The sequence below is a fragment of the Micromys minutus genome (assembly GCF_963924665.1).
Source record: "Micromys minutus genome assembly, chromosome: 3".
NCBI lineage: Eukaryota > Metazoa > Chordata > Mammalia > Rodentia > Muridae > Micromys > Micromys minutus.
This window is the reverse complement of record NC_137972.1, coordinates 53320050-53334448: the sequence shown is the minus strand read 5'-3', so window position 1 is coordinate 53334448 and position 14399 is coordinate 53320050. Positions and strand designations below refer to the sequence as shown.

Sequence of the window (14399 nt, the reverse complement as noted above, 5' to 3'; positions counted from 1 at the left end):
AGCACAAGAAATCTTCTAGTTGTGTATGTGTGAATATGCAGGGCAGTGGGCAGAGGGAGTGGAGCTGTAAGCACTGTATTTCAGTAGAAACTTGTTTCCAAAGCTGTTAGTAAAATTTAGAACCCAGTTGTGTATTTGGAGGAATTCATATCTATTATGCTCAAGTACTAGCAGGCTTTTTTTCTTTTTAGGGACAAGTGTGAGAGTGTGGTGAGTTTGTTGCTTATTTTTGGCAGGTAATGTGCCTATGAAAAAAGATTATGAGCAAAATTACAATTAAATATCACACTGTTTTACATAGTTGTGAGATATAGTTGTTGGCTTTGTTTTCAGTTTTGAGACAAGGTCTCCTTTGGCACCCGGGCTGAACTGGGACTTATGATCCTTCTGCCTTCATACACGCATCTGTATTGTTTAAATTTGAGCCTTTAAAGGCTTCAAGTGCAGAACTTGTAGGTCATCAAGAAAGCCTAGCTCATCTGCTGGACTAAAAACTTTCCAGTCCTCTGTGTTACACAAGGAATTGTCCTGGTTAATTTTTGTCAAGATGAGGAGCCACAGTTAAGAAAATACCTCTATAAGAATGGTCTGTAGGCAAGCTGGTGGCACATTTTTTTGATTAATGATTGATATGGGTGGGCCCAGCCCATTGTGTGTGGTGTCACCCCCTAGGCAGGTGGTTCTGGGGTATATAAGAATACAGACTGAGATAGCCTTGAGAAACCAGCCAGTAAGCAGCATGTGAGGTATAAGGTGAAATAAACAATTTCTTTTCTAAGTTGTTTTTGGTTATGGTGTTTATCACAGCAGTAGAAACCCCAAACTAAAACAGAGGCAGGCTTTACAGTCCAGGAGCTTATCAGGTCCCCTCTGATGAAACCTGCTACACAGGTGTCGAAAACTTCAACACAGAGGGGTCACCAACTGCCCAGTGACCCAAATGCTATGGTTATTGAAACAGATACAAAAGAATATGGTTCTTTTTAGCCTAGACCGACTGGAGTCCTTTATGAATTTGCATTGTTCATTATTTCCCCTGGATGTTAAGAATACAGAAGTTCCTGATTGAGATTTGTAACATATTAGGTTTATTTGCCATTTTTTCAGCACTATGTTTGAACTGTTTTGCTCTGTGGAAATGTTGCAATTTAAATTTAGAACTTTTGTTATCTGCAAGTAGACTCCATGTTGTGCAGATGTTCCTCAACCTAGATGTTTGTTTTTCAGCAGATGACTGTGTGGGAGGCAGTGCTGTGCAGTGACAGAAAAATGTGAGAAAATCTTAACTTACATTTTGAGAAGCCATCCATATCCTTGGTTTGTGTAATAAACTTCCAAGGGAGTCACTGAGCTGTGCCTACACGATGCCTAATTAGCAGACAGAAGATCTAAGCAAAGTCCAAATTCAAGGCTGCAAAACAGAGATTTCTTATTCTTTCCCTAAGATAGCATTGATCATTCACTAAGCATTCACTGTGTGCTCAGAAGAGAAATAGTCAAGTATTCCTGTTCTTAGGTCACTGAGCAGATGGGATAATGCCCTGTGAAGAGTGCCAGTATCTAGGACTGTGGAGCCTACTAGAGACAAGCCAGTTTGAGGGACATTAAAGCCAGGGCACAGAAACAGGGCTTTATTTAGATTATGGAGATAGCAAAGATGACCCTAAAGAAGTGCAGTTCAACAGCGTCCTTTATCCTTTTATATCCTTTTAGTCTTAAGCTGCAAACCATGAAAAGGTCTGTGTCCAAGCACACCTGTACACCTTCATAACCAACCTTACACATAGTTTCATGGGATCCTTGATTTGTTTTTTGATGGAAGACAGAGTCTCTTGTCTTAGTTAGGGTTTCTATTTCTGCACAAACATCATGACCAAGATGCAAGTTGGGGAGAAAAAGGTTTATTCAGCTTACACTTCATTGCCATTCATTACCAAAGGAAGTCAGGATAGGAACTCTACACAGGGTAGGAAGCAGGAGTGGATGCAGAAGTCATGAAGGAATGATACTTACTGACTTGCTTCCCCTGGCTTGCTCAGCTTGCTTACTTATAGAACCCAAGACTACTAGCCCATGGATGGTACTACTCACAAGTCCCCCACCCCCACCCCTTTGATCACTAGTTGAGAAAATGTCTTCCAGCTGGATCTCATGGAGGCATTTCCTCAAGGGAGGCTCTTTACTTTGTGATATCTCCAGCTTGTGTCAAGTTGACACAAAACCGGTCAGTACAGTCTCCTCCCACCCCACCATAAGATGGGGTTTCCCTGTGTAGAGTAGGCTGGCCTTAAACTCAGATCCACTTACCTCTGTCTCCTGAGTGTTGGGATTAAAGGCATATGCTTTTACATAGCACAGATTTCTTAGTCCAGTCTCTCTACCCACAGCATCATTGGTTGCTGGGATTATAGCTGACTGCCACCACACCCAAATAAGCATTGATTGGGATTGGAACCTAGGGACCTTTCATAGAAGACAAGGTTCTACCACTGAGCCACACTCTCAGCTCCAAGAGTTCTTTATACTAGTAGTTTGTTAAAGCATAAGTACTCTACCCAAGGTATAACACAAAACCTGAATGTTACCTTGTTAGCTAGTGGTTATACTTGAGCATTAATTGAATCTGTCCTCTGCAAGCTGAGAAGTTGAAGGAAGTAGAAGATAACCAGGGCTAAGGCACAGACTCAGCTAGCACTGAAATAGCATGCAGGGAAAAACAGAAAGCAGGGGCTTAGACTAGGTGAAAGTATAGCTGGTGTTTTTGTGTTTTGTTTTTATCACTGTGCTGAATGGTTCCCAATATACATATGGAAGGAGAGTATATTCCCAGGTTTATTTATAATGCTAGTTTCTAAATTCAGACACTTGTAAGCATTTCTTAGAGGTCCTGTTATGATTTCACCTTTAAGTAAGACAATTTTATGCTGCTTCTGATAACATTGCAGTGTTTGGCTTTGAATGTCAACTTAGTAGGATGGAAAAATGCATCAGTAGCATTTCATGAGACAGTTACATAATGAAGGCACAGACCTGACAAATGGATTCATCCCTTGATGGAGTCATAATGATGTTGGTGGGAAGTGGTGGGTTGTTGCAGGAGTTAGGTCTTGGGAATGTGTCTTTGAGGACTATATTTCTGTGGCCACTTACCTTACTTGTTTCTGTTTTTTGCTTGCCAAGCCTCAGGAGTCTAGACTACTATAGCCTTATCACTTCCAGAATTGAGCATCCCTACAAACTGACTCCCAAGGGTGCTTGAAGCTATTCACTTAATCTTAATTTAATACTGAATCCATTGCCAGTATGCATCCCCATCTAACCCAGGTAGAGTCCTTTGATCTTCTTTTATAAATGTGATTGCATTTAGGGCTTTTGTGTGTGCTAGGCAGGCACTGTATTATTGTGCTATATCTGTAGCCTTGTGCTTCTGAAATAAGGAGACATGAACTTGGCAAGTATATGCTTATACAGGTAAAGAAGCCAGATTCCAGAGAGTATAGCCTATATTTGGACCAGACTGCAAAGCTTGAAAACAAGACTCTTATAGCCAAGCTCAAGTTCAAGTATGACATAGGCCCAATGGTTGCTGTAGTTTTATGGTTTGAAAATCTTTCTTAGGTCTCTATAAAATATTTTTGAATACTCTTGGTTATTTAAAAGACAAATTTTATAGTGCAATTTATATGTAAATTTTAATTGTTAGTGATCTATACATATATTTTTTTCTATTGATTGTAAAACTCAATGAATTATCACAGAGAGAATGTTTTCATGTAACTAGAACCCAGGTTGAGAATAGGGGGTGTGGAATGTAGCTCATTTGGTAGAGGGCTTGCCTAATTTATACAAAGTATCCATCTGTATTCCCAGTATGTGGAAGGTGGAAGCAGAAAGATCAGACATTCAAAATTATCTTTGGCTACATAATGGGCTTGAAGCTAGCCTGGCATACATGATATCCTGTCTCCCAAGACAGAAAAGAATGGATTGTTTTGTTCTGGATTCCTTGCATTTTACATGGATTTTGGGACCAGCAGATCAATAATACATGGAAAGAAAAGAACACCTGGGTTTTCACAGATGACATTGATTCTATCAGTTTAGGAAGCAGTGCCTATTAGCATTGTGTTTTGGTCTGTGAACACAGATGTCCTTCCACTTAGGCTGTTTTAATTATTTCAATGGTATTTCCTGGGGATTTGTTTTCTTTTTCTTTTCTTGCCTTCTTGGGGAGTGGGGGTACGGTGGAGAAGAACAAGTTCTCACTCTAGTCCAAACTGCCTTATGCATGTCTGGTTGTCCTCAAACAGCAATCTACTGCTTAAAGTTTCTGGGGTCACATGCCCGAGCCATCACACCTGGATTGTTTATACTTGTTAAACTTACTCTCATGTTCTGTTCTTTTTTATGTTATATCATCAGTGAGCTTTTCTTAATTTTGTTTTCAGATTGCTATGGCTAGTGTATAGAAATAGTTTATTTTGTACCTGCAACCTTGAAACTCTACATTTTTGTGGGTTCTGTAAGATTTTCATGTAATAATATTTAATATGCATCTTAAAATTTTGTTTTTACAATCATGGTATATACCTGCTTCCCTTGTCTTTCCTTCCTTTTTTCTTTCTCTCTTTTTTTCTTCCCCTTCACCCCCCCCCCCCTTTAAGTTTTCTTCTCTCTCCACCTAGTTTCTCAGCTAGCAGTTCCAGAACATTCTCACAGTAGTGAAAACACCTCTGGCCTGGTTTCTTATCTTGGGGAAAGCGTTTGTCCTCTACCTTTATCAGATTGAGTGCTTTTCTCATTTCAGTGGGTTTTTGGTTTTTAGATTTTTTTCTTCTTTTAAATCATCAAAGGATGTTAGGTTTGTCAAGTGCTTCCTGTCTGTTTTGTCCATTGACGTGATCTTGCAGCTATTGCTGTGATTTTTGTGCACTGAACCAGTCTTGCGTTCCTTTGATAAGCTGCACTTTGGCATGCTACTGAGTTCATTTTACTTGCTTTGTTGAGTTTTTTACATCTATATTTGTTAGATAATTTTCATGACATCTTATAAGATGTTGAGAATATTGGCCTCACAGAACAAATTAGGAAAATATATTTTAGGGTGTGGAAAACATGCCACCTTTGTATGATATTGGTTCATGATATACTTTTAATCTAGGAAAATACTGTCTTCTTATTTCAGGTACCCAGGTGACCACTCAGCACATTGATCCTCGTCTTTGGTAGGTACTAAGTATAAGACCTTTGTGTCCATGGTAAACTTTGCCCAACTTGGTTCTGCCTAAATCTAGGAGGTTCCATAAATGCTGCTCCCAGTAATTTTCAGGGCTGTGCTGGTTCCGTTTGTCATCCATCACTTGCAGTGTTGCGAAAGATTTTCTGTTAAAAGTTGTCATAAAAGAGAATTTTACAGCTGGCTTTGGAAACAGTGGAAAAACTTCAAAGAGTATCTCTTTTAAAAGTTATTCTGATAGCTTTTTTTAAAAGGTCATGAAAAGCAGAACTGATTTGGTTTATCCTTGTGTTTTCAACTTCAGAAGCAGCTATTTTAAGATGGTATTTTCTTAGGACCATCATGGGCAGAATCTTACCATTTCCTTTGTTGTCCTGTGTTGATACCTCAATAGTCAAGTTGGTCATTCAAGGCCACAGCAAGAGCAAGAGGCATGCTCCTGCTAGGCATGGTTGTGTATACCCGTAATCCTGGTACTTGGGAAGTAAAAACAGGAGGGTCAGTAGTTCAATAGTCTGAGGCCAGCATGAACTTTATAAGACCTTGCCTTAAGGAAAGAAAAGTGTAGTTCTTAGGAAATCACTGGGTGCCTTCCTAAACTCAATGTTCTCATTCACAGGTACCACGTACACAGATCTCTCGGCCGGAATCTCCAGGGATGACCAGCCCCTCCCCGCGCATCCAGATAATTTCCACCGACTCTGCGGTAGCCTCACCTCAGCGTATTCAGGTATTCATGTCAGTTCCACTGGGTTTCTTCAGTCTGCCCAAAACCAAACCTGCCTAAGAGATTCACTACAGAGTATTTATCTCTTGGCATCAAGTACAGTGTGAGCTCATTCATTTAGAAAGCAGCAGGTAAAAGTTTATATTTGTTTTAGTTACTTTTAAAGCAAAAATATGAACTGTTGCTTCCAAATACTGAATGACATACCATTTTATTATTTACTTGCTTCCAAATTGAGTGGCAATATATATTTTATTAGGATCAGGGAACCCTTGCTTCTAGTCACATCCAGTGCCCCCACTTAATAGGTTTTTCAGTCAGGGCAATTAACAATTTTAGTGCTTTACTTTTCTATTTGGAATATATATATATATATATATATATATATTAGTAGATCTTGCCCTAAATCAGCACATTTATTGCTTTTAAAATGCTTAGAAAGGCATCTTATACATAATCATGTTCAATATGTATTTTCAATGCATAGTAACTATTATTACAATTACTATAACTTAAGCAGGAGCAGGGCTGTGAATCTGTCTTTAACCCACTGAATGTTTTTTTGTTCTTTTGAACAAAAAGACTTTGGAGATTATAGTGAGAAGCTGGGAGGAAGGGATAATGCATTGCTATTTGATTAACCAGCTAAATCAGAACACATGAACAGGGATGAACAACTGAAAACACATTCACAGGTAAAAGCACCTGCCAAGAAACCATGGTGACTTGAGCTCAGTAACACAGGAAGGAGGAAAGAACAGATCTTCAAAAGTTGTCCTCATATCTCTACACGGGCACCATGGCCTCCCCCCCCCCCCCCATACAAACTCACAATGATAAATAAGAAAACATTTTTAAAAAAAAATTTTGTTTTTAAAAGTAAAATAATTTCTGTTTTTAGTGTTAATAAAGATGGCTTCAATGACATCCTCATGCTTTGTGGGTGAACATTGCATTGCCTGGAGCCTAAAAAGAGAATGTATTTTTAGTATTTTAGTGTGTGAGAGCAATCCTTAGAACTTAAATAGTGGCTTCTCTAGTAAGGCTGAGACTGAAAGAGGTCAGATTAGACCATGCTTAACCTGAATTAAACAGACCCAGGATCCAGTCTTATAACCTAGGGGGAGTTTCTAAAACCTTCTGCTCTTTCACTGTGGATATAGAGTGCAGAAGGGTGAACTGTGGTAAGGCCTGAACCCTGCAAATGGGTACCAGGAAATGCTAGCAGTTGTGCTGTAAGAGGTTTTGATTGCTTTTGTGTTTTCGTTTTGCAATGGGCTCAAACTTTCTGTGTAGCTGAAGTTGGCCTTGAACTCCTGATTCTTCTGCTCTACATCCTCAGTACTGAAATTACAGGTTCGTGTCAACATACCTGGTTTTGTGCTATAGCTTTTAGTGTCTTATTTAATACTGCTTCAAATTTACAGAAAATAGTAAGGTAAAATTGTTATACCCTTTACTCAGATTCACTAATTGTTTGCTACCCAATTCTGAATGTGGGTTCTTTATAATACTTCCTGTTCACTGGATCATAAGCAGCAGACATCATTTCTTTGCACTGGGTCAGCCATACAGATTTCTCAAGATTGATGGCATTCTTGTACATAATCATAATAATGAAGAAATATTAATATTGAAACATGCCATTGTAGGATATATAATCCTCATTCCATACTTTCCAGAGGTTTTTTTTTTTTTTTTTTTTTTTTTTTTTTTTTTTTTTTTTTAATGAGGTTTTTTTTTTTTTTTTTTTTTCCTTTCCGGGATCTGCTAAAATTCATTATTGATTATAATTAGGTGCCAGGCAACACAAAACACCATACCTTGTCATGCAGGCTATCACAAGACCAGAAGCCTTGCTGGTATTTTTGTTTTTTTTTGTTTTTGTTTTGTATGGTATGGCCCTACTGGTACAAAGATTTTTTAGGGGGGAGGAAGAAGAGGAGGAAGAGGAAGAGAAGGCCAAACACAGTTCCTCAGTGGAGGAAGGGCTAGGGCTGAGAGTTGCTGCTTTGGGGATAGAGATGTAGGGCAGGAGCTGTGAAGATGATGGAGAACATTAGGTTCAATTTTTTACTTTTTAATCCAGCTTTTAAAAGGAAGGTAAGTTAAAAGGCAAAAGGCATTGCATTTTGGAGATGATTGTGAGATTTTTCTGCCTTGTTTATTCTTCAGTGGTAGACTGCAAATTCTCTGTGTGCTTTGAGGTTCTCTTAGGATGGTCCTCTATCTCCCATTTTCAGTTGTTGCTTTTCAAGAAAGCATTATTGTAATCATTGATCAACTGTATTAAGTGTTTATTTCTAAAATACATATATAACATTCAACTATATTACATTGAAATTTATGTATAATTTTGTTAGAAAGGACTTTGTAGTTACTTTGTGTGTGTGTAAGTTTGAAATCTTGTAGTCCCTAGAAAAAAGGCTTCTGTGGCTTTTATAGCCATTCTGCATTCTGTACCTGCTTCTCACCTGCTAATAGAATTGTGTTTTTTGCTTTTATGTGTGTGTGTGTGTGTGTGTGTCTACCACTGTCTGCTGTTCTGCTGTTTCTTTCTCAGTCTTATAGGACAATGACCCCTCAGGTACTCAGAGTTGTTGCTTGCCTATGGGGGTTGGATAAGTGAATGCTGTACTAAAGTCCCACCAACTAAGGCACAGGGTGAAAATAGGACTTTGTCAGTAGAACTGTCTTCCTTCCTTCCTTCTTTCAAAGACAATTTATATAGTCCATGTTGGCCTCGAACATTCGTGTGCTTCCTGAGTGTTGTAATATGTGTGCCACCACACTCAGATTTTGTGGTGCTTGAGGATCAAATGTGGGGCATGGGCATGTCAGGCAAACACACTTAATGAACAGAGCCACAATTCTAGCCCTTCCTCCTTTAAAAAATAAGTTCAAGAAATTTTGTTTTAAATTTTATATTCATGATTTGAGACAAGACCTCTCATAAAATCTGGAACTTGCAATTTTGACTAGCTTAGCTGGCCAGTAAGCCCTTGGGATCTACCTGTCTCAACTCCCTAAACTGTCCAGTGCTGTGGTTACAGGTATTCTTTGCCATGCCCACCTTAAGTGGGTATTGGGAATCTGACCTTAGGTCATCATGCTTGCACTGGAAACACTTCACTGACTGAGCCATCTCCCCAGCCCCTCTAGTGTAAGGATTAACATTATGTGCATCTTCTGCTCCTTGGCTTTTTTTTTTTTTTAAGATGGTTTCATATTGTCTTAGTTATATTTCTCACACCGTGACCAAAAGCAACTTGGGAAGGAAATGGCTTACACTCTCGTGACAGTCCATCATGGAAGGAAGTCAGAGCAGTATCTTAGAATTTTATTGCTGTGAAGAGACACCATGACCATGGCAATTCTTATAAAAGAAAACATTTAATTGGGGCTGGCTTAGAGTTTCAGGGGTTTGGTCTATTATCACGGCAGGAAGTATGCATGGTAGGTAGCCTGCAGACAGACATGTTGCTGGAGGAGATGTGAGTTCTACATCTTGACCCTAAAGCAGTCAGGAGATTTTCTTTTGCACTAGATGGAGCTTGAGCACTAGGAACCCTCTAAGCCCACCTACACCTTGACACACTTCTTTCAACGAGGCCAAACCTCCTCATAGTGCCACTTCCTATGGACCTATTCAAACCTTCCCATTCAAACCTACCTCAGGGAAAGATAAGTTGCTTCCTGTAGCTTGTTCAGCCTGCTTTCCTGTACAGCCCAGGACCACTTGCCAATAGGTGGTTGGACCCTCTCACATTATTCATTAGTCAAGAAAAGAATCCACAGGTTTGTCTATAAGCCAGTCTTATGGAGACATTTTCTCAATTAAGATTTTCCTCTTCCTAGATAAGTCTAGGTTTGAGTTAAGTTGTCAGAAAACCAAGTGGCATACATACAGTACAAAGCAGATGCCCCGATTTCTATTGAGCAACTAGATATCCCATTTTGCCACATTGTCCCTAAGAAGGCATATTCTGATTTATGTTTCCACCAGTCCTGTAAGCATCTGTTTCTCCACACTTACTATCATGTTGTACTTTTAACTGTCAGTTTTCCAAATGATAATGTTAGTGCTGTATATAGCTTTTATATTTATGTAAATGTACATAATAAAATAAACTTTTGTTTTATTTTCATGTTTTATGAACAAACAAGGTAGTTTTCCCCATCCTTCCCTGTAATGTTTTTTAACCACCAGACCTTTTGAAAATGAAACCTAATTTTGTTTAAATTATTTAAATTTGTTTTAAAGTATTTAAATACACTTTATGATCCAAAGGGTAAGTGAATGTATATGGTAAGGCATAACTACTGCTCTGAAGTACCTGTGGTCCTTCAGCTAAATATCTGCCTTATAGGAAATACTACTACATTTTAGGACGTGGTATGGAAACCATCTGTAAAGTGGGGAATAATTGTGGTTTAATTGAGGTTCTGGTTGTAGTCTCCTACTGTACTTCATCTCCCTAATGGAAAATGTTGAGGTTCTGCAGAATTATACTTTGGGATGTTTGCTCTAGCTTCTGAATTAGCTTTAGCTGAGAGATAGCTTTAGGTGTCTTTATACACCAGTGACTACCAAATAACTAGCCAAGACTTTTGCTGTGAGCCCCACAAGCAAGTTCAAGGAAGAAAAGACTTTCAGGTTTTAAGGAATTGGGGTCAGGCCTTCTCCTGCATCATTGTGTTCCACAATCTTAATGTCTTCTCTTCAAGTGCTAGGCCTCTTTTGGCCTGACCACATAACAGTCAAGTTAGATGTGGCCTCTAAGAGATCTCAGACTCAGAAAATGGAGTAGGTTGGCGATAAATCACAATGGAGAGCCAAGTGAATTCAGCCACCCAAGACAAAGATTCCTTACAGGACCTTCCCTTCAAAGTTATTATGTCTTTAAAGCAACGGTCTCCAGATTTTTGAAGAAATGATGCTGCTTTTTTTAAACTATTGACAGGATATTGACTATTGATACATTTTGTTGTTTTATTTTTTTGAGATAGGGTTTCTCTGTGTAGCCCTGGCTATCCTGGAACTTGCTTTATAGGCCAGGCTGGCCTGGAAAACAGGGACAGCGTGACTTTCCCTCCCAAGTGCTAGGATTAAAGGCATGCCCCACCACTACCTACTCCACACCCTTTTAAAGATTTTTTTTGAATCTGTTTTTATGATTATGTTCATAAAGGGGCTTTTAATTCTAAAAATATTAAGGATAGGATCCTAGAATAAAACTAATTTTTGAAAAAATGATTTCTGAAAAACTCACTATGATTTATCTTATTTTGCCATGGAACGTGTATGTTACTTTTCTTACAGTATTGACAAAATGTCAGACAAAGTAAATTGATAAAATTTTGGTCCACAGATTTAGTCATAGTAGAAAAACTGTGACAGCAGAGATATAGGGTCATATTGCACCCATAGTCAGGAAGCAGAGCGATTGATTGCTGGTGTGCAGCTCACTCTTGCCCTTTATTCTGCTCAGCCCAGGGTCCCATTTCATGGAATGGCAACACTCACATTCAGGGTGGGTCTTCCCTGAACTGCTGGATTTTTCTGGAAAGACTCCCTATAAACTTAGATGTGTGTTTGCATAGTGCTTCTAAACCCTGTCAAGTTGACTGGAGATTAGCTATCACAACTGGTGCAGTATAGCCAAGACCACCATTGATTCTAGTGATCACCTCCTAAGCAGGTTTAAAGAAACACCATGCAAAGGGGTTTCCATTTTGTATCTTGTAGATTGTAACAGATCAACAGACAGGACAAAAGATCCAGATAGTCACCGCAGTGGATGCCTCTGGATCCTCTAAACAGCAGTTCATCCTAACCAGCCCAGATGGAGCTGGAACTGGGAAGGTGATCCTGGCTTCTCCGGAGACATCCAGTGCTAAGCAGCTCATATTCACCACCTCGGACAACCTTGTCCCTGGCAGGATCCAGGTAAGGCCCATCCATCAACAGGTGGTTGTTTCCAGACAGATACTGAACCCACTTCTCAGCTCAGTTTTGCTTTGGAATCCAAATCCACATCTAGGAGACCCTAATCTTAATGGGGAGAGTCTTTGGGTTTTACAAGCTGTAAATTGAGTGGCCACACCCAGAAGACAAACAGGAACAGTAAGAATGGAAAAAAGCTAATCCAAAGAAAAGACACTGTCTTAGGCAAGATGATAGTGACGCCACTGGAGAATTGTTCTTAAAAGGCCACATGGTGGAAACCGTTAGCCTCTGATATCTGTAAGTCACCCTCTAGAGATTATCACTCTTACTTCAGTTTCATGTAGGTGGCCAAGCCGAGGTCCAGTTCTTCCTTCTGATCCTCACATATTTTCCAGGAGCTATTCTATACTTCTCTTCTGCTCTGTCTATTCTGAGAGGGAGGAGAAAGATGAGCATCAAGATTTGATTGGGGATAGCTGCAATCAATCAATCAAGCAATAAGGGCAGATACAATAAACAAACAGATAAGTGGACATACTGAGGGAAAGCAGGGCCGATTATAAGGTTGGGGGCTCAGTGCCAGTGCGCCAGAGTAACCAAGTTTTAACATAGTCTATGTTAAATTTTTTTAAACTTATTTTTGAGACAGGGTCTTTATATAGCCCTGGCTGTCCTGGAACTCACTATGTAGACCATGCTATCCTTAAAGTCACAGAAATCTGCTGCTTCTGCCTCCTGAATGCTGGGGTTAAAGGTGTGTGTCACCATATCTGATTAGATTTTTGTTCTTAAATTTGTGGTGAATTGTACATGATATAAAATTCACCATCTTAACCAGTATTGTATCACCATTTGTAAATCTTTTTGTCTTCCCAAACTGAAACACTATACCTAGTGGGGCTCTCGCACACAAGCCACAGTGAAGAGATGGGAGAAGTTAGTGTTCCATTCCTTTCCCTCAAGCCCTCCTCTGTCAACTTCCTGTGCCCCCTTACCCGCTCCCAACCCCATTCGAGTGTTTGTGTAGGTATGTTCAAGTGAATATTTTAATAAGTTTAGATGCCTGTAGAAGCCTGAGAGGTGTTCAGTCCCTTTAGAGCTAGAGCTGTATGCAGTTGTGACCTCCCGGAATTTGAGTGCTGAGAACTGATTGAGTCTTCCACAAGAACATTATGCATTCTTAACTACTGAGCCATCTTTTCAGACTCTATAGCTGTTTAAAATGTTTTTGAAGTTATATATTTTTGTATTTTACATATGAGTGCACATATGGTACAACATGTGTGTGGAGGTGGGGGGGGCAACTTATGAGAGTTGGCTCTCTCTTAGCATGTGGGTTCATGGGATTGAGCTCAGATTGTTAAGTTTAGCAGCAGGTGTGGGTGCTTCTTCCCACTGAGCCATTTTGCTGGCTCTTCATAATTTTTTGATATGTCTCTTTGAACCTAGAATATACCAATTTGAAGAGGTTGCCTGGCTGACCAGTAAGCCTGGGCTTAGGTCTTATTCTTACACAGCAAGGTCTTTACTGACTGACCCACCTGCCAACCCTTTATCTTTTCATCTATTGGTTGATACCTGGTTAATCAGGTTAGTTTGACTGTTACTGATGTGTGGGACATTTCTATTATAGAAACTTGAGAACCTCCATTTTTCCTTGATGAGCTAGACTTAAGACAGCCAGAGTGTTCTGCTTTCAGAAATGTCCTCTGAAATAGCTAGCAATGCATCTAGCAAGCATTATCTGTCTTATCCTCCTCCCAAAATGTGTTCTGATCTTTTGAGTTTAAACTATTTTGTTAAAAAGCACAGGTTTGTGAAAGACTGGCTTCTGATATCACATTTCACAGGTGGTTTTTACCTGATTTCTAGAAGTATATGGTCCCATCGTGTGAGACTGATTTGAAGGTTTATTGTGTGCTCAAATTAAATACACTTTAAAAATAACCATTCTTTAAACTTTCTCAGGTTGATATCAGTTGTTTTCTCCTAGATGGACAGCACTGTTTGTAATCTAAAGAGTTACCTACAGGTGAGAGGAAATAGCAGGCTTCTGATGTCACCTGTGCTATTCCTTCTACCTATTACCAGGTGCTTCAACAAGCAATCCAGTCAGGAAAGCCTGGGTAGTATAGTATAGCTCTGACAAACACGCCAGGTTGCATATTTCCATGTTGTTTGATGGAATAATGAGAAACATAGCTGAAGAACCTTGCCTGTCTTTACCTTAGAGAATCTGTATGTGATCCCTATGTGGCCTCCAGGCTTGGTGATAGTCACAAGCTAGGAGAGCAGCCATTGACATGTGCAGGCCAGTGGGGAAGCAGAATTAACCTGGCTGTTGAATGAAGAAGCTGTCGGTTAGAGTAACCACAGTTCTGCCTAGAGTTCTCTTTGTTTAGATACCCAAGACTGGGAATATACAACTAGATTTTACTCTACTTAGTTATCTAGCTTTTAATTGGCATTGTCTGTTTGCCAACATC

The 14399-nt window shown here is 39.5% G+C and overlaps 1 protein-coding gene across 3 annotated transcripts in view; it reads left to right on the top strand.

The window, feature by feature from the left end:
* The window catches only part of NR2C2 (nuclear receptor subfamily 2 group C member 2), a 49433-nt gene that overhangs the window by 17983 nt on the left and 17051 nt on the right, over positions 1 to 14399 (top strand). For 2 of the 3 annotated variants that reach the window (XM_080914388.1, XM_080914387.1), the window contains 3 exons: positions 5186 to 5225; positions 5856 to 5966; positions 11713 to 11913. In XM_080914388.1, the coding sequence (XP_080770514.1) occupies positions 5895 to 5966; positions 11713 to 11913 (273 nt within the window). In that variant the 5' untranslated portion in view covers positions 5186 to 5225; positions 5856 to 5894. The remainder of the gene's footprint in view (positions 1 to 5185; positions 5226 to 5855; positions 5967 to 11712; positions 11914 to 14399) is intronic. The other variant, XM_080914389.1, reaches the window with a different exon arrangement.